Source organism: Staurois parvus, unplaced genomic scaffold (assembly GCF_062004578.1).
Source record: "Staurois parvus isolate SC_StPar_1 unplaced genomic scaffold, SC_StPar_1.0 ptg001129l, whole genome shotgun sequence".
Taxonomy (NCBI): domain Eukaryota; kingdom Metazoa; phylum Chordata; class Amphibia; order Anura; family Ranidae; genus Staurois; species Staurois parvus.
In genome coordinates, this window is record NW_028318925.1 from 725,500 (window position 1) to 745,653 (window position 20,154).

General features: G+C 52.3%; 1 protein-coding gene across 1 annotated transcript in view; it reads left to right on the forward strand.

The window, feature by feature from the left end:
- LOC149440032 (A disintegrin and metalloproteinase with thrombospondin motifs 2-like) overlaps positions 1–20,154 on the forward strand; it is a 987,780-nt gene that overhangs the window by 720,757 nt on the left and 246,869 nt on the right. The window contains exon 14 of the mRNA XM_089659016.1: positions 414–543. Coding sequence (XP_089515142.1) covers positions 414–543 — 130 coding nt within the window. The remainder of the gene's footprint in view (positions 1–413; positions 544–20,154) is intronic.

Genomic DNA, 20,154 nt, shown 5'->3' on the forward strand with positions numbered 1-20,154 from the left:
AATTGGTGGCCAGTGGGAGAAGGGCCTTTTTACAGTGGTGGTCAAATGGGAGAAGAAAGCCTCTTACATTGGTGGTCAGTGGGAGAAAGCATGATCTTTGCATTGGTGGTCAGTGGAAGGGTGCTCCTACTGATCACCCTTAGATTGGTGGTCGGTGGTAAAAAGGTTGCCCCCTACATTGGTGATAAATAGAGAAAAGCATTTCCCTTACATTGGCTGTCAGCGAGGAGAATGCAGCATTCTACTTACTAACTACAGATGCCCCTTACATTTTGGTCAGTGGGAAGAACTGCCCAAGTGCTGATAATAATAAAGCATAGATCTGGATTCCATAGTAGTTCTACAGAAAAACACATTCATATTAACTAACTGCATAAGTAGTTAGTATTGTAATCCATTATTTTTCTTTCTAGTGTTCTGTGACCTGTGGCAATGGAACCCAAGAAAGACAAGTTCTTTGTGGCTCAAGCGACAATACAGCAATGAACTGTAGTAGTGAAAAACCAGAAAGCACACGAATTTGTAGACTACCATCGTGTTCTAGTAAGTCATAACCTTTTCAGTTTTCATTTATTTCAAGCATTGATTATGAGGAGAATGTGGATTTCTGATTGATGAACCCCATTTTAAGCAGTCTTTATGCATGAGGTACCTGTAGCACTATAACCTTGTTTAAATGTACTTCTTTTCTCTTGACGCATAACTTAGATTGTCCTTCTGCACCAAATGTTTATTACATGGTCATATTCTTAGAAGCACCAGTTTTTCTTCACACATACTAAGACTAATTTGCTTCATTCAAGCCTCAGTACGTGGTCAAATTAAAGTTGAACTCAAGGATACTTCCCTCTGCCAGTATCAATAAAAATGAATAGTTCTTTTTTTTCTCTCATTTACATGCTGAGAAAGAAGTCTGAAAAGGGAAGGGATACCCAGCTGCTGGGATGGGGGATCAGGCAGGTTCCCACATCATATCCATGTTACATCAGGACATTATTCTTCCCAGCGGATGGGATTGTGGGTGTTGCCAGGTGTTTTAGGTTTACTCCACACTCTCTACATAGAAGAAAACTACAGAGGGGAACTTACATGATCAGTGGCCATGGGGAAGCAGTGGGGAAAGCAACTGTCAGTCGTATGAATGGGAAAATAGAGTGAGGGAAAGGGGAAGATGTGAAAGAAAAATTATTAAAAAACTGCTGCAAAAAATTAAAAAGGAACTACACTTTGGATAGCTGGCGCACATCTCCTTTTGCATCTTGCCTTGTCACAACACTGAAAGGCCCATCTTTGTTCTGAAAACAAGCACTTCCTCTTTTGATGACTGCAATTCTGAAATGATCTGGAATTGGTATATCCCAGACAGACTGACCATTCGGGCTCTCGGGCACTGCCCGAGGGCCCAGGGTCACTAGAGGGCCACATGAGAGGCTCAGTCCGTCCTCTGGATATGCCGCTGCTGAAAGGAGGAAAAAAGGAAGTGTTGCAACGGGGCAGTGCCACGGCAGGCACTTTGGACACCTCTCCTCGGAATTTCCTCAGAGGGTTGGGTCCCAGATCCCTGCCACAGGACGGGCGGCCAGAGAAGAGAGCGGAGTCATCGTTGTGCTGACCTGCCCTGTATCCTGCAGCAGGTCAGTGTGTAATCCCCCAACCCTGGTGACACTGACAGCACTGCAGATTTAACCACCTCTTGCCTGCCATATAAGGAAATGACAGGCGGGCGGTGGTTCTCTTGTTCTAGGAAGACATCATATGACGTACTCCAACAATCGGTGGTGCACTGTGTTCCTCGGACACAGCGCATCACTGATCAGCGGAAAGAGCCGAAGACGTCGGCTCGGTCATGTGATCAGCTGTGTCCAATCACAGCTGATCACATGTAAATAACGAAATTCCAGTTATTGCCATTCCTCTCCTTACCAGCTGTCATGTAATCAGCATTCCTCAGAGGGGACATCTACACTGATCATCAGGGCACTGATCAGTGCCCTGATGATCAGTGTAGCCCCATCAGTGCCACCTGTCTGTGTCCATTAATGTCACCTGTCAAGTGTCTGTCAATGCCACCTGTCAGTGCCAATCAATGCATATCAATGCCAAATATCATTGCTAATCAATGCCAAATATCAGTGCCAATCAATGCCACCTAACAGTGCCAGTCAGTGCTGCCTATCAGTGCCATATATGAATAATGCCTTTCAGTGCCCATCAGTGATGTCTGCCAATGCCCATCAGTGCCACCTACCAGTGCGTCCTCATCAGTGCCCATCAGTGCCACCTATCAATGCCCATCAGTGCCGCCTTATCAGTGCCCATCACTGCAGCCTCATTAGTGCACATCAGTGAAGGAGACAAATTACTCATTTACAAAATTTTATAACAGAAACCAAGGAAAAAACTTTTTTTTCAAAATTTTCAGTTGTTTTTTGGTTAGTTTAGCAAAAAATAAAAACCCAGAGGGGATTAACCACTTGCCTACCAGGCACTTATACCCCCTTATTTACCAGGCCAATTTTCAGCTTTCAGCGCTGCCGCACTTTGATTGACAATTGCGCGGTCATGCAACATTGTACCCATATGAAATTTTGATCATTTTTTTCTCACAAATAGAGCTTTCTTTTGGTGGTATTTAATCGCCACTGGGCGCTTTACTTTTTGCGCTATAAATAAAAAAATTGCAAAAAATTTGGAAAAAAAAAAAGTTTCTTTGTTTCTATTATAAAATTTTTCAAACAGGTATTTTTTCTCCTTCACTGATGTGCGTTGATGAGGCAGCACTGATGAGCACTGATAGGCGGCACTGATGGGCACTGATAGGCGGCACTGATGGGCACTAAAAGGCAGCACTAAAGGGCACTGATAGGCAGTACTAATGAGGTGGCACGGATAGGCGGCACTGATAGACAGCACTAATGAGGTGTCATGGATAGGTGGCACTAATATGCAGCACTGATAGGTGACACTGATGATGGGTACTGATAGACGGCACTGACTGGCATCACTGCTGGGCACTGACTGGCGGCACTGACTGGCACAACCCCTGGGCACTGACTGGTGGCACTGACTGGCAGCACTGCTGGGCTGCACTGGTGGGTGGCACTGGTGGGCAGCACATGTGGGTGGCACTGGTGGGCACAGGTGGGTGGCACTGCTGGGCACAGGTAAGTGGCACTTCTGGGCACAGGTGTGTGACACTGCAGAGTGGCACAGGTGGGTGCACTGCTGGACACACGTGGGTGCACTGCTGGGCACAGGTGGGTGATCTGCTGGGCACAGGTGGGCGGAGCTAGTGGGCGCACTGCTGGGCACAGGTGGGCGGAACTTGCGGGTGGCACTGCTGGGCACCGATCATCAGGGCACTGATCATCAGTGCCCTGATGATCGGTGCCGATCCCCGCTCTGACAACTGCCGGTTCTCGGCAGTACTTTCCTCACGATCTGACAGCGTGTCTGCGTGTCTGATCAGCGTGTCATTGGACACCGCTGATCACGTGGTAAAAGGCCGCTGTGATTGGCCTTTTACCACATCACGTGATCAGCTGTGTCCGTAGGAGATCGCCGGGAGATCAGGAGAGTAGGAGATCACCCGGAGATCGCCGGGTGCGCGCCCCCTGGGGCGCGCAGGAGAGCGCGTTCTGGGAGGACGTCATATGACGTCCACTCAAAACTGGCCGGCCGCAGTTTAGCTGTCATTCGGCTATCTGCGGTCGGCAACTAGTTAAATACCACCAAAAAAAGCTCTATCTGTCTCCAAAAAATGATAAAAATTTCATACGGGACAGTGTTGCATGACACCGCAATTGTCATTCAAAGTGTGACAGCGCTGAAAGCTGAACACTGGCATGGGCAGGAAGGGGGTATAAGTGCCTGGTAGGCAGGGGGTTAAATAGTAGTCTTCTATTCTATGTTCCGTATATAAAACAATGATATCTGTACACTGAGTGGCACCCATATATAAGGAAAAGCACTCGGTGTACAGATATCCGTGATATATACAGTGGCTTGAAAAAGTCTTCCTCACGACTGAAATGTCCCCTATTTTGTCATGTGACAATGTATTTATTGGGATTGGATGTGATAGACACATCCAATCCCAAGTGGCACATAATTGTGAAGTGGAAGGAAAATGAGAAATGGTTCCAACATTTGTGACCAATAAATCTGTGAAAAGTGTGGCGGCATTTATATTCAGCCCCCTGGAGTCAGACCGGGATGGCAGGGTCTACCCTCCTCTTCACCGTGTATGGGACCGCCTCCCACCGCCCATCCAACTTTCCAGACGGCCGCTTGGCCTTGACTATCACTCGATCACCCGGGGCATACCCCTCCTTCTGCACTGGTCTTGGATTGGGGTATACCACTTGTCTAAGGTGCTCCCCCACAACCTTGTGGATCGTTCTCAGCCAGCAGCGGTACTCTTGCGTCCATGCGGTATTATTTCTTGGTGGTGGCTCCATCGGATCGGGCATGTGGAGATCTTCAGTCTCCCATCCGGCTCTCCCAAACATGAGCATATATGGGGAGTATCCGGTGGTACTGTGTACCCTGTTATTAGGCCCACATCAGTTCAGGTAGGTATTCAGGCCACCGAGCTTTTTGGCGGTTCTCCAGAGTCCGCAGCATCTGGAGCAAGGTGCGGTTAAACCGCTCGCATGACCAGTTTCCCTGGGGGTGATACGGGGTGGTGCGGGAACGTTCGATCCCATACAGTTGGTACAACTCATTCATTAGCGTACCCTGAGAACATGCCCCCTGGTCCGAATGTATTCTCTGTGGACACCCGAACACCTGTATAAAGTGTTTGCAGACCGCTTCAGTGGCCGACTCTGCCGTCTGGTCTCTGGTGGGTACAGCCACCGCATACTTTGTGAAATGATCTGTCATGACTAGACAGTACGAGTGTCCCGAGGTAGAATACCCAATCTGTACATAATCGATCATAAGGAGCTCTAGGGGTGCTGATGTCCGGATGGCCTGGACAGGAGCCCACTGTTCAGTACTCTTACTCAGCCCGAAGGGCCGACACTTAAGACATGCCTCGGCCACCATGTCTGCCAAATCTGGACAGTACACGAGCCACTTGAACGTTTTATCGCTCCCAAAATGGGCACCCCTCTCATGGGCTTCCCGGGCGGCCTCCCAATGACATGGGGATGACAATCTGTCGCCGGTACTGCAACTCTGACTGCAAGTTAATGGTCCGACACAGGAGGCCCTGGGTAACAGTTAGCTTATCCCACTGCCTCAACAACTTTTGGCCCTCGGGAGTCAGACGAGCCCGCTCTTCTGACCGAGGCCAGATCTTGGTCCTGACCCATTCTTTCACTTTTAACAGGTCCTGGCAGCTATCCTGGACCCTCTCCCAATCAGCCAACGTCTTTCCCATCACCATTGACATCCCGGACGCCACCCCACTTGAATGTGCCACGTCCTGGAACATGGGTAATCGACCAAGGTCAGGAGTTTCAGTGTTCTCTAGCTTCTCATCGGCACTCTGAGCCGACAACCCTACAGGGACTCGGGAGAGTGCGTCAGCATTGCCGTTCTCCCTACCTGACCGGAACTTGATGCTGTATTGGTACTTAGAAAGGCAAGCCAACCACCTCTGCTCAAACACACTGAGTTTGGCATTTTCCAGATGTGCTAACTGGTTGTTGTCCATCATCACGGTCACCTCTGCACCGGTCAGGTACTCCGCTAACTTTGCGGTCATGGCCCACTCCAGTGCCAGTAGTTCCAATTTAAAGGAGCTATAGTTGTCAGGGTTGCACTCTGACTCCCTCAGAGCCCGGCTGCCGTCCATCCTGGACTTGGGATAACACAGCCCCCAGACCATGTAGACTTCCGTCAGTGTACAGCAGGAATGGGGTGTCGAACCGCGCATAAGCCAGAATCGGGGCACTAATCAGCGCCCCCTTCACTGCTTCAAAGGCCCCTTGTTGCCGGGGTCCCCACTCGATGGGACGATTCTTCGGGCCCCCTGCAGTGCCCCTTAATAACTCGTTTAACGTGCCCACCAAATGAGCAAACTTGGGTATAAACCTCCTGTAGTAGCCGGCCAGTCCAATGAACGCCCACACCTCTTGTAGTGTACTCGGCTGGGGCCACTTCTGGACAGCCTCCACCTTGTCGGGGGATGGCTTTACCAAATGTCCCAAATACTCTATCTGCTGTCGGAACAGTTGGCACTTCTTGGGCTTGATTTTGAGCCCATGGTCTCGCAGCCGTCCTAAGACCTGTCGCAGTTTCTGGAGGTGATCCTTAAAAGAGGCCCCAAACACTACTACGTCGTCCAGGTATATCAATACCAACTCGATGTTGAGATCTCCCAGACAGTGCTCCATCAACCGCTGGAATGTTCCCAGGGCATTGGACAGGCCGAATGGCATCCGGTTGAACACGTAGAGACCCATAGGTAGGATGAAGGCTGTCTTCGCTTTGTCCTTCTTGGCCATCGGTACCTGCCAGTACCCACTGGCCAGGTCAAGAGTCGAGAAGAACTTCGCATGACTCAGGACGGACAACGACTCCGTGGAAGGGAGTATGCATCCCGGACGGTCTGGGCATTCAGCTTCCGATAATCCATGCAGAAATGGAGACTCCCATCTTTCTTCTGCACCAAGACTACTGGAGCAGCCCAAGGACTTTGACTTTCCTGGATCACCTGGTTTTCCAACATGCTGGCCACCATATCTGTCAGGGCAGGAGCGATGGAATGGGCAGGCAGGCCTATGGTAAGGTCACGCAGCGACTGACGACAGCCACTACCCGCAGGCCAGAGTCCCTCAGGATGCGGAGTCTAAGCCCCAGGCCGCCCTTCACCAGGGCCCCTGATAGTGGGGATGGACTTGACCCAGCCTGAGACCAGGTCGCGGCCCCCGAATAACCCCAGCTGCGGTAACGACTGACGCCAATGGTGTACAGCTGGTGGGAGCTAGATGGGAAACCGTGTAGCGTAGTCACAGGCCGGGTCTATAACAACGGAGCAGACAGTACAAGACGGTAGGCAAAGAATACTGAGGTCACAGGCCGGGTTCAGCAATGGGAGGTCAGGAAAAGGGTTACAGCAGAGAATAGTCTTGTCCAAGCTGAGTCGGTTACCAGGAGAGCAATGAGAACAAAACAAGAGCTTGCTGCAAGGGAACATACAGGACACAAATGCAAAGAGCAAGTGCAGACAACAGGCTTAAATGTGATCAACCACGCCCCTCTGGGGGATGGACCGCAGAGACCTGAAAGCATAAAAGGCTCCCACCATGCTTTGCAGAAACCTAAGATGGATGCCAGCACATGGAGCAGCATAACCTCTGGGGAAAGGTAGGACCTTGACAGTACCTCCTCCTCAAGGGCCCCTCCCCCTCCGTGGCTCAACAAAAGGCTTCTGAGGAAAGCAGGCATGAAAAGCGCGGAGGAGGGCAGGAGCATGAACATCCGCGGAAGGAACCCAGGAACGCTCCTCGGGACCATAACCGCGCCAATGAACCAGGAACTGCACCCAACCGCGCACCAATCGGGAGTCCAGAATCCGGCTCACCTCATATTCCTCATGACCATCAACCCGGATGGGACGGGGCCGAGGCAGAGAGGTAGTGAATCGATTACAGACCAGAGGCTTCAACAGGGATACATGGAAGACATTAGAGATACACATCCCAGGAGGAAGGGCAAGGGCATAGGCAACCGGATTCACCTTGCGGAGGATGCAAAAAGGACCAACAAAACGGGGTGCCAGTTTGGGTGCGGGCACCCGCCCGAAGATTGAGGTTGCGGATAGACAACCACACCCGATCTCCGACCTGGTATGAAGGAGCGGGCAGCCGTCTGCGATCAGCCTGGAACTTCTGGCGCTGTGCTGAGTCCTTCAAGGACTTCTGGATCTGCCCCCATGAAGAACGCAGGGCAGCAAGATGGGTATCCACAGCCGGAATGTCCTGTGGTGAGAACCTCTCAGGCAATACCGCAGGTTGGAACCCATAGTTGGCCATGAAGGGAGACATCCCGGAGGAGGAGTTGACAGCCAAGTTCCTGGCAAATTCTGCCCATGGCAGGAGATCGGCCCAATCGTCCTGATGGTCCGAGACATAGCAGCGAAGGAATTGTTCCAGGGCCTGGTTGGAACGCTCCGCAGCCCCATTGGACTGTGGTTGGTAGGCCGAAGAGAAGGAGAGCCTGATACCCAACTGGGAGCAGAAGGCGCGCCAGAACCTGGACACGAACTGACTCCCACGATCCGAGACAATCACCCTGGGCAGCCCATGCAGGCGAAAAATCTCCCTGGCAAAAACCGTGGCCAGTTCTTGCGCAGTTGGTAATTTCTTGAGCGGAACACAATAGCACATTTTGGAAAAACGATCAATGACCATGAGAATGACCGTATGGCCCCGAGACACAGGGAGGTCTACAATAAAATCCATGCCAAGGTGTGTGTCAGGAATTGACTTGCCAGTAATGGTGGGACTCACCTGCCTTGTGGGCTGCAGTACCAGGACTGGCCAGCGGGTGCTCTCAGCAATCAGAGACTCAACCCTGCAGTCAGCCAAAACACCGGAGGCTGATCACAGGTGTATTTAAGGGATGGCCAGACCTGCAGTCTGTGCCTTGGTGTGTGTTTTTCTATGGGCCCCTGTATCTTGTTACCTGGATCCCTGTTCCTGTTCCTGTCTGACTGATTCGTTGCTGACCCTGCCTGATCCGGACCTCTGCTGACTTCTCCTGTTTGATCCCTGGCTTGTGACCCCGACCATTCTCTGCCTGACCCCCTGTACCTACCTGCCCGTTAGTTGCTGTACCCGGCTCGTGACCTGACTACTCTCTGCCTGCTCCTCCTGTTCCTACCTGCCCGATTGTTATTGACCCGGCTTGCCTGACGACGCTTGCATTGTATGTATTGTTATCTGTGGGTGGTTTGGTTTGGTTCGTTTGCACTGTGTTATGTTTTAGTATTGCACTGCGTTTATGTATTAGTGTTATTAAATTATATTGTTTATAACATATCTGAAGCCTGTGTTTCCCTGCGTCAGTTCACATACCTCTGGTCCTACCCTGGAGCTCTGACATTACACCAAGGCCAATCCTGACCAGAAGTGGCTGCACAGGGAAGCCATCTTGGCTTGTTGCTGGGAAGGATGGATATTGATGAGGTTGTGTATTTGTCGCTGCTGGTTTTTGATGACAGAGAATATGCTTATCAGACTCTGAGGGAGTATACCTGGGATCAACTGCTAGAATGTATACGGATTGCTCATGTTCTAATAGATCAGGGCACAGAGTTCTCTGAGGTGCAACCTTTGATTCAGGTTTGTGTAGAGTTGGCTTCATCTGGTACCCCCGAAAGCAGGAATGACTTTTTGCCACCATTTAGTGCAGACCAGGTAGAGTCCCTGGTATGGTTATTAGAGGATGATGTGGATTGCTTCTTGGAGCATTATGCTGCATGTTCACCACAGGTATTAAGGGATTGTATAAACGCAGTGCAGTCTTTGACCAGACAGGCTTTGTGTAAGCTGAGCTTTGTTCAATCCATACTGCAGACATGGTCAGACTTGTTGCACCCAGCCTCAGTCAGATGTTGTACATCATTCCTCCGCTCAAGGCACTCTTCCTGCATCCCCGACAGCACCCCCCAGTGACTGCCCAGTATACTCCGCTAACTACCACATATCAGTCCTCTGTCCCACTCGCTGCACCTATCCTTTCTTTAACCCTGTAAAGAAGTCCTCTGTAGCAACTGCTCCCTCCTCTGTTCCATCCTCCAGCTCTCCTCTGTCCTCAGCTGCTCCATTCGTTTGCACACCTGAGTTTACTTGCAGTGCTCCAGTAGTTAAAACCAGAAAAAAGCGAAAATTCTTTCCAACCAGTACCATCCTGCCAGTATCCAAACCGGTGAGCCTGCCGTCTGAGAACCTGCCTTCTGTGGTTCAGCCTGGTGCCTCGGCACCCGCACTTCAGCCTGATGTCTCTACCCTGCCTGATGTCTGTACCCAGCCTGATGAACTGATCCAGCCTGATGATCCTATCACACCTGATGACCCAGTGCCCACTGTCATACCTGGTGACCCGATGCCCGTTGTCGAGCCAGACGATCCAATGCCTGATGACCCAGTGCCCGCTGTCATGCCTGGTGACCCGATGCCCGCTGTCGAGCCAGACGATCCAGCGCCAGATGACCCGGTGCCTGCTGTCGAGCCAGATGATCCGGTACCTGATGACCCGGTGCCCGCTATCGTGCCAATTGACTCAGAGCCCACTGTCGTGCCTGGTGACTCGGTGCCCACTGCCTTGCCAGATGACGCGGTGCCCGCTGTCGAGCCAAATGACCTGATGCCTGGTGGCCTGATGCCCGCTGTCGAGCCAGACGATCCAATGTCTGACCCAGTGCCCGCGGTCATGCCAGTTGACTCAGAACCCACTGTCGTGCCTGGTGACTCGGTGCCCACTGCCTTGCCAGATGACGCGGTGCCCACTGGCGAGCCAAATGACCTGGTGACCCGATGCCCGCTGTCGTGCCTGATGACCCGGTGCCCGCCGCTCCGCCTGGGGACCCAGTGCCCGACGCCCCTCCTGGGGGCCCGCCGCTCCGCCTGGGGGCCCGGCGCCCGCCGCTCCTCCTGGGGGCCCTGTGCCCGCTGCTCCTCCTGGGGGCCCTGCGCCCGCCGCTCCTCCTGGGGGCCCTGCGCCCGCCGCTCCTCCTGGGGGCCCTGCGCCCGCCGCTCCTCCTGGGGGCCCTGCGCCCGCCGCTCCGCCTGGGGGCCCTGCGCCTGCCGCTCCGCCTGGGGGCCCTGTGCCTGCTGCTCCTCCTGGGGGCCCTGTGCCTCTGCCCGGAGTCCAGCCCGATGTGCCTCTGCCCGGAGTCCAGCCCGATGTGCCTCTGCCCAGAGTCCAGCCCGATGTGCCTCTGCCCGGAGTCCAGCCCGATGTGCCTCTGCCCGGAGTCCAGCCCGATGTGCCTCTGCCCGGAGTCCAGCCCGATGTGCCTCTGCCCGGAGTCCAGCCCGATGTGCCTCTGCCCGGAGTCCAGCCCGATGTGCCTCTGCCCGGAGTCCAGCCCGATGTGCCTCTGCCCGGAGCCCAGCCCGATGAGCCTCTGCCCGGAGCCCAGCCCGATGAGCCTCTGCCCGGAGCCCAGCCCTATGAGCCTCTGCCCGGAGCCCAGCCCGATGAGCCTCTGCCCGGAGCCCAGCCCGATGAGCCTCTGCCCGGAGCCCAGCCCGATGAGCCTCTGCCCGGAGCCCAGCCCGATGAGCCTCTGCCCGGAGCCCAGCCCGATGTGCCAATCTTTGATATCCCGCCAGTTACCAGACCCGGGCGGTGGAACATTTTGCCCAGCTAGGACTGTTTGGAGCGTCCTGAGGCTGCTCCTTGAGGGGGGGTACTGTCAGGAATGGACTTGCCAGTAATGGTGGGTCTCACCTGCCTTGTGGGCTGCAGTACCAGGGCTGGCCAGCGGGTGCTCTCAGCAATCAGAGACTCAACCCTGCTCAGACAAAACACCTGAGGCTGATCACAGGTGTATTTAAGGGATGGCCAGACCTGCAGTCTGTGCCTTGGTATGTGTTTTTCTATGGGCCCCTGTATCTTGTTACCTGCATCCCTGTTCCTGTCTGACTGATTCGTTGCTGACCCTGCCTGATCCGGACCTCTGCTGACTTCTCCTGTTTGATCCCTGGCTTGTGACCCCGACCATTCTCTGCCTGACCCCCTGTACCTACCTGCCCGTTAGTTGCTGTACCCGGCTCGTGACCTGACTACTCTCTGCCTGCTCCTCCTGTTCCTACCTGCCCGATTGTTATTGACCCGGCCTGCCTGACGACGCTTGCATTGTATGTATTGTTATCTGTGGGTGGTTTGGTTTGGTTCGTTTGCATTGCGTTTATGTATTGTTAGTGTTAATAAATTATATTGTTTATAACATATCTTAAGCCTGCGTTTCCCTGCGTCAGTTCACATACCTCTGGTCCTACCCTGGAGCTCTGACAGTGTGACCAGGGACGCTCCCCATTGGGAATGGGTTGCAGAAGGCCCAGTGGAAGATGCTGAGGAGATTTATTCTGGGCACAGACCGAACACGCCGCTACATAAGAGGCGATGTCGGAACGGAGAGATGGCCACCAGAATAAACGAGAGACGACCCAGGACAACTGGTTCCTCCCCGGATGGCCGGCAGTCTTGGAGTTATGGTAGGTACGCAGTAGGTGGGTGCGCAATCCCTCAGGTACGAAACATCTACCATCCGGTCTCTCGGGAGGAGCGTCAGTTTGAGCCGCCAAAATCTGTTCCCCAAGGGGAGAAGTCAGACTAGTGCGAATGGCAGCCAGGATCTGATCCGGAGGTATGACCGAGGTTGTCCTCCCTGGACAACTCAGAGTATTGCTGCGACAATGCATCAGCCCTGACATTCTTGGAGCCAGGCAAATAGGAAACCACATAGTTGAAACGCGACAAGAACAAGGCCCATCTGGCCTGATGGGGCGTCAATCTCTTGGCCTCCGAGAGATACGTCAGGTTCTTGTGATCGGTAAGAATGAGGACCGGAACCGCGGAGCCCTCGAGCAGGTGCCTCCATTCCTTGAGAGCCTGAATGATGGCCAACAACTCCCTGTCTCCAATCTGGTAGTTGCAGAGGAAAGCTTCCTGGAGTAGAACCCACAGGGAAGTAGGGGTCCATCGGGCGACCGACGCTGAGACAGGAGAGTGCCTACTCCCGTCTCAGATGCATCAACCTCGAGGACAAAGGCAACCCAGGCTTGGGATGAGACAGTATCTGAGCCGAAGCGAAGGTGGATTTCAGGGCCTCGAAAGCTACTATGGCCTCGGATGGCCAGTCGTGAGGATTACTGCCCTTCTTGGTTAGATCTGAGAGAGGCTTGGCCAGCGTGGAGAAGTTCCTGATGAACTTCCAATAATAGTTGGCGAAACCCAAAAAGCGCTGAATGGGCCAAAATCCATTGGGACGAGGCCACTGCAGAACCGCCGCAACCTTCTGAGGGTCCATGGAAAATCCCACCGCGGAAATGATGTAGCCCAAAAAGGCAACCTGGGATCGGTGGAATTCACACTTCTCGAGCTTACAAAAAAGTTTGTTCTCACGTAACCATTGCAGCATCCTGGATATGAGATTCCATGGAGACAGAGTAAACCAGGATGTCATCCAAGTAAACCACGCACTGCTGCAACAGGTCACGAAATACATCATTTATGAACTCCTGAAAGACTGCGGGCGCGTTATATAACCCGAAGGGCATCACCAGGGATTCACAGTTCTGGTGTTAAACGCGGTCTTCCACTCGTCCCCCTGCTTGATCCATACGAAGTTGTACGCCGCCCTAAGGTCAAGTTTAGTAAAGACCGTTAGTAAAGTAAAGCTCTCTTGAGGCGGTCGAACAACTCGGTAATCAACGGAATTGGGTAGGCATTCTTACTGGTGATTCGATTGAGACCCCTATAATCGATGCAAGGTCTCAATTCACCGCCCTTCTTCTTTAGGAAGAAAAAGCCCGGTCCTGCTGGGGAAGTGGACTTACGAATGTGCCCCAGGGAAAGCGCATCCGCAACGTACTCTTCCATGGCCTGATTCTCTGCAACTGAAAGAGGATACACCCTGCCACCTGGAGGAGTGGCACCGGGTTAAAAGGGTATGGCGCAGTCGTGAGGACGATGGGGAGGTATGGCACCAGCACGCACCTTGTCAAACACGTCCAGGTCCCACGGATGCACCCGGCCCCACACTGTGGAGACCACGAGAGAATCTCGGCCGTTCGCCAATTAAAGATTGTGCTTCTGGAGCCAGGGATACCCCAAAACCATGGAATAGTGCGGGGAAGAAATTACCTGGAAACAGACCAACTCCCTGTGAACAGCCCCAATAGCTACTTCAACCAGCAGGGTCTCGTGGGTAACCTGCGGCGGTTGCAGGGGCCTGCCATGTATCGCCTCGAGAACCAATGGGGTAACTCGAGCCTTCAGGGGAATGGAGTACTGGGCAGCAAACGAGCTGTCCATAAACAGCCCGCCGGCACCAGTCTACCAACACCTGGGCCGTCACCGACCCCTCCGCCCAAGAGAGGACAACAGTGATCAGTGGTTTATCTTTGCGGGGCACCAGGGACGAGGAAACTCCACCCAAGATCTGTCCCCGACAGGATCTCAGGTGCGAGCGTTTCCCGGACGGACCGGACAGGACTGCCGAAAGTGCCCACGGAGGCCACAGTACAGGCAGCAACCCTCCCAACGCTGAGCAGCCCGCTCCCCCTCGGAAAGGCGAGCAAACCTCAGCTGCATGGGCTCACCACCAGACAAGCCATCCCAGGAGGCGTGGGAGGAGAGGGAGGAATGTATGGGACAGAAAACGCAGGCGCCAGTCGGTTGGGAGACCTCCGCAGGCGCTCCTTGAGTGAAGGCCTCTCCCTGAGCCTGGTGTCAATCAGGATTAGGAAGGAAATTAGTGCCTCCAGCTCCACAGGCAGTTCCTTGGCTGCAATCTCGTCCTCCAACGCATTTGAAAGGCCATGAGAAAAAGCAGCCACCAGAGCCTCATTGTTCCAGCCCACCTCTGCCGCCAGGGTACGAAACTCTATGGCGTACTCGGCAACGGTCCGTGAACCCTGATGCATGGACATGAGCAGCTTGGCAGCCGAGGCGAATACCCTACGGAAGGCATCAACAAAACCAGAAAACTCGTGAATCACTGGGTTATTGTTCTCCCATAAGGTATTTGCGCAGGCCAAGGCCTTGTCTGAGAGCAGCGAGATTAGGAAGCCCACCTTTGACCTCTCAGTAGAAAAAGCGTGGGTTATTAACTCAAAATAAATGCCCAAAGCGCTGTGGAAGCGGGGCTGAACCGGTCATACCTCTGGGCACCGCGGGTGCAGCAGCAGCTGCGGCAGTAGGCGCAACAACTGCAGCAGTGGCAGGAGCGACCACCGGAGTGACAACCGGGCTAATCGCACCAGGAGCAAGGTGGGTGGTGCGTTCAAGCAGAGTCTGCAACACCTGAGTGAACTGATCCAACAGGAGATCCTGTTGATCAAGTCTGGCGACTAACATGGGAAGCGAAGGTGTACCTGCACCGTCAGGATTCAATGCATTCGTGTAATGTCAGGGCAGGAGCGATGGAATGGGCAGGCAGGCCTATGGTAAGGTCACGCAGCGACTGACGACAGCTACTACCCACAGACCAGAGTCCCTCAGGGCGCGGAGTCTAAGCCCCAGGCTGCCCTTCACCAGGGCCCCTGATGGTGGGGATGGACTTGACGCAGCCTGAGACCAGGTCGCGGCCCCCGAATAACCCCAGCTGCGGTAACGACAGCCACCAATGGCGTACAGCTGGTGGGAGCTAGATGGGAAAATGTGTAGCGTGGTCAGACAGGCCGGGTCTATAACAACGGAGCATACTCAGGTCACGGGCTGGGTTCAGCAACTGGAGGTCAGGTAAAGGGTTACAGCAGAGAATAGTCTTGTCCAAGCCGAGTCGGTTACCAGGAGAGCAATGAGAACAGAGCTTGCTGCAAGGGAACATACAGGACACGAATGCAAAGAGCAAGTGCAGACAACAGGCTTAAATATGATCAACCACGCCCCTCTGGGGGATGGACCGCAGAGACCTGAAAGCATAAAAGGCTCCCTCCATGCTTTGCAGAAACCTAAGATGGATGCCAGCACATGGAGCAGCATAACCTCTGGGGAAAGGAGGCACACCCGAAGTCCTCATCATGTCTCGAGAAGGCCTCCTGAAATTCCCGCAGGGTGTCTTCCAGCTACTTCTGTTGTCTTGGAGTCAGGATCTTTCAGTTCACCCCCATCCGGTCCATGATCACTCGACCGCTCCACTCTGCTCTCGGGGTCTCCCTTTGATGGACCTCTACAGCATAGGTCCAGGCTGATCTCCTATTTGGCGATAGCGTGAAGCTCCTCCGTCGAGGAACATCCCCTTCGGACACAAACTTCGGCCAGCAAGTATTCCCAGGGACGGTTAACTCAGTCTTCAAGGTTGGGGCAGCGCACAGGCACACATCCATCCTTCACAATAGCGAGGGCCTGGGCTACCAGTGGATGAGTCTGCGTTTCTTCTTGGTAAGCGTGCTCGATCAGGACCTCCAGTCCATTCAGTTGTCGTCCAGCCCCAACCAGCAGCATCAATATTCCCTCTTGTCAAGTTGGGATCTTCACCGGGGTCCTCCGCGGCACCCTCACGTGTCCAATGGGTCGACCGGATATGTCACCCTTTCGCAGACTACAGCTCCTCACCATCTGCTGTAGAACCTTCTGGGTTGGCCAGTGTGTGGTGGCCCATTGCCAATACCTCGGCCATTCTTTGGCATAAAGTTGGTGGTCTAGGTCCCTCAGCACGTTCATACCTAGTGTCATGTCCATCCCTCTCTGGGACGAATGATCCACCAGCATGACCCCATTCTTGCCGATGTCTTGCCCACACAGCCGGACCCACATCCAGACTATTCCTCGAATGTCCATCTCTCTGTTATTGGCAGCCATCAGCTTGATGACGCTCCCGTCTTCCAGCTCCATCATATGTCCAAAGTGTCTTTCGAAAAACTCCAGAGGCATAAGGGTGTACTCCGAACCTGTATCAACTAGGTAGCGTACCTTCTGGCCTTCCAACTCGGCTTCCATAATGGGGCTGCTGGCATACAGGTCGTGTTCCTCATGCTTAGGGCTTAGCTTCTGGTGTACCGCCGCAAGACGCCCAGCTACTGTGGCGGTTGGAAGTTTAACATCGGCTCGGACTTCATCTGTTCTGGGCACTCTCTGGCCATATGGCCGTACTGTCGACAAGCCCAACAGAGGGGTCCCCTTTTGACGTGCCCCCACAGCTGAGTTATCCTGAGTGGAGTGGTGCGAGCTGATGAGGTCATTTCCGGAGACCGGGGAGATTCTGCCTTCATCTGGGACACTTCCAGCCGAAGTTCTCTTAATTCTGTCCGCAGAGCCTGGACCACATCCTTTAAGGATTCTGAGTCTTCAGATGCAGACTGACCTCTTGTAGCATGAGTACTACTCACTATTCTCGCCGCCACGGGTATGTACTCTTCCTCTCTCTCCACGGCGGCTAAGTAGATGCTGTAGAATGTCATGTTGAGCCCCGTCCGGGTCATCTCTTGCAATTTGTCCTGTAAGAACTTGTTGGAGAGCCCCACTATGAACTGGTCTCGTAATAGCCGGTCCACCTCCCGAAAAGATCCCATGGCCTCTGGATCTCGCCGCTGTATTTAATTTAGCGTCTCCTGTAGGGCATTGGAGTACTGCATCAGGGTCTCTCCCTCTTGCTGTGGTCGGTTGAAGAAGTGGCTCCGCAGCTGCACTACTTTAGCATGCCCTCCTTGGGCTTAGGGTGTCTTTCTCAGATTCGGGCCTTACCATTACTATCCGTCTGAAGTCACCCTCTAGAGCCCCCAATGTAACCTCGGCCCGCAGCTCGGACGTCAGGTTATACATTCTAACTGCACTTTGCATTCTTTCAGACCAGTCCTGCAACTTGATATTTTTACCGTCAAATTTTGGCCGGTGACTCAACAGCGCCCCCACGGGAATGTACCCTACTAGTACGGGCAGGGCGGGGGCAAGCTGTATCAGCGGTGTTGGGGCAACTTGGCGCACCCTGAGCTGGGTCCTGGACCGGTGCCATTGGCGCCGGGGGAAGATCTCCCGCCGCATTCCTGTCCATAACGGTCGCTGTATCCTGCCGACTATTCCAAGTTGTAAGCCGTGTACTGGGGTGGGCTCCCCAGGATACAGTGAAGTCACGAACGAGAAAAGCAACCCCAACACCAGCTTTTGCCACAACAGAATTTTATTTAGATGTGGCAAATAAACACAACCACAAATGCTGGAAACATACAATAAATTTGCATACACCCACCCCAAAGGCTGAGACCCTTGTGCTGCACAGCACGGCACCTTCTGATGGATGAAGGTAGAAAGTGAAGTAATTTACCTACTGGCGAGCACAAATAAGCTGCCACACCTTACCAGTTATTACCCTAAAAGAGCAGGAATCAGTGTATGGGTGTATGGTATGGGCTAGCCTGCGGTGCAGCACAACAATCTACAGTATTCCCTCTTCCATAACTGGTCCTGTAGCACGTGCCTGAGTATTCTTTCTGAGCAAAATGCCAGTCTGGCTTGAGTTTGTAGGATTTTATCAGCTTTCCAATGTGAAATGTCACTTTAAGTTATGGAGTCCTTCCAATGATCAGTAATAACACTTGTGGCCTGACACAAACAGAGACCCTAACTAACTATAGGCCTGGACTCTCTAGGCGCCAACACTGAAATGAGGTGCATGCATGATCTTACCGACCCGGGTCTGCTTTGCATCCGCTGGTGACTCTGAACAGAAAAAATGTCTCTCCAACAAGCATGCGGTCTCGCCGTATATGTTGCTTAGTTCCTCTGCTCTCATCAGCATTCCTGGCAGCAATCTCATCAGCTTCCTGGCAGCAATCTCATCAGCTTCACTTAGCTGCAGCTCTGGTTACGGAGGAATGCTTTCACACCTGGATGTCACCAGATTCTCAGCTTACAGGGCCCCTTATTCACCATGCTCCAAAAACATGGCTGCTCTCACTCTGTGTGAAAAACTCCACCTCTTCATAAATATAGAAATATCTATGCAGTCTGAGGCTGTGTTAGAAAAACAGTGACATCTTGTGGTTAAACTGCAGAATGTCAGTCAAAACATTTAATTTACTCCACACAAGCAGTATTCAAACAATGAGAGCTGTTTTTCCCATCTCACAATCTGACCAGGGCGTAGATGCTATTTCAGCTGAGCACAGTTTAGGTAGCAATCCCGAAGGAGGAAAACATCGCCAATACAAGAATAGTGGCTATGAGCCCTAAAGAAATGAGAATAGCCTCTAGAGGTGGGATTAGCCTCTCTCCAAACATCAACTAAATCATAATAATACAGTAGTTGCACAAATTTGTGACTTTGTTTAGAAGAAGATTTAAGTTTAATAGCATGAGATTTGTATAACGTATGGTCCAAAGCTAGGTTTGAATCCATAGCTAATATAATGGCCCCTCAAATTCAGAGGACAAGGATTGAAATAGGGAATGTAAAAAGGCTACTCGGTTTGTATTAGGGGTAAAATAAACCAAAAAGTGACCAGGTTCCCCCCCAAAATGACCCTTGACCAAAAGAGATCGCCCTTCCTTGTCCCTAGTCACTTCAGTGTGTTTTCAGTGAATGAGAGTCGTCTGGAAAGACAGAGTGCCACCCCTCGCTTTTTTTCAGAGGCATTCGCAAAAAAACATACCGGAAAGTCCTTTTGGATATATCTAGGTGTAAAAGAAGGGGCAAAATGGGTTTCTTGAAGAACTAAAATAGGGACCTATAATATGACAACACTTGAATATGCTTAATAGGGGAGCTCAATCCCTGAACATTATGGGAAAGCAGTAGGACAGTAGTACTGTGATTTAGACATGGGAATCAATCAATACACGCTATAGACATTCAGACTCACCCAGCGATGCGGAGAATCGGGTATCCAAAATCTTCCCAGGAGTCCCAGGATAACTCTCGAAAAGGGATAGTATAAAAAGTTAAGAATATAAGTGGAAAGAGAAAAGGAAAACAGGAGATGCTGAGGCCAAAGAGTGCCTAGCATCAAAGTGTCATAAAGATAATACAGAACATAACAGGATAAAGCAAACAATTAACCCAGACACAAGGTCAGGGAACGGAAGAGTCTCCACCGAATCCAAGCAATGGGAACAGTCTTTCGGAGTGGGAGAGTGCATAGACTCTTCCCAGCACTATGGAACACATATGAAAGCATATACACATAAAGGCTCCTAAGGCCACAGGAACAATAAACATATTGCAAAAAAATGGAAAATGTCTATTATTCCAAAACCATTGAAAAAACAAAGAACAAAAACTGCTATGGTGTAAGGCACATCTAAAACAGTTCTTAAAACATATGCAGTAGCCAATGGCCCGTGATGGGACCACTGAGAGGCCACCACAAACCCCCCCAAAAAACTAGCATTAAACAAGTAGATTTCAGGTAACCTGGCGTGAAGCAGTAGATTTCTTCCTGGAGCAGGAGACCATAGGGGTGAAAGTGAAGAAGGTGGGCCAGCAACTTTGGATTGGCTTCAGGACGAAGGGCTAAGGGAAATAAATTG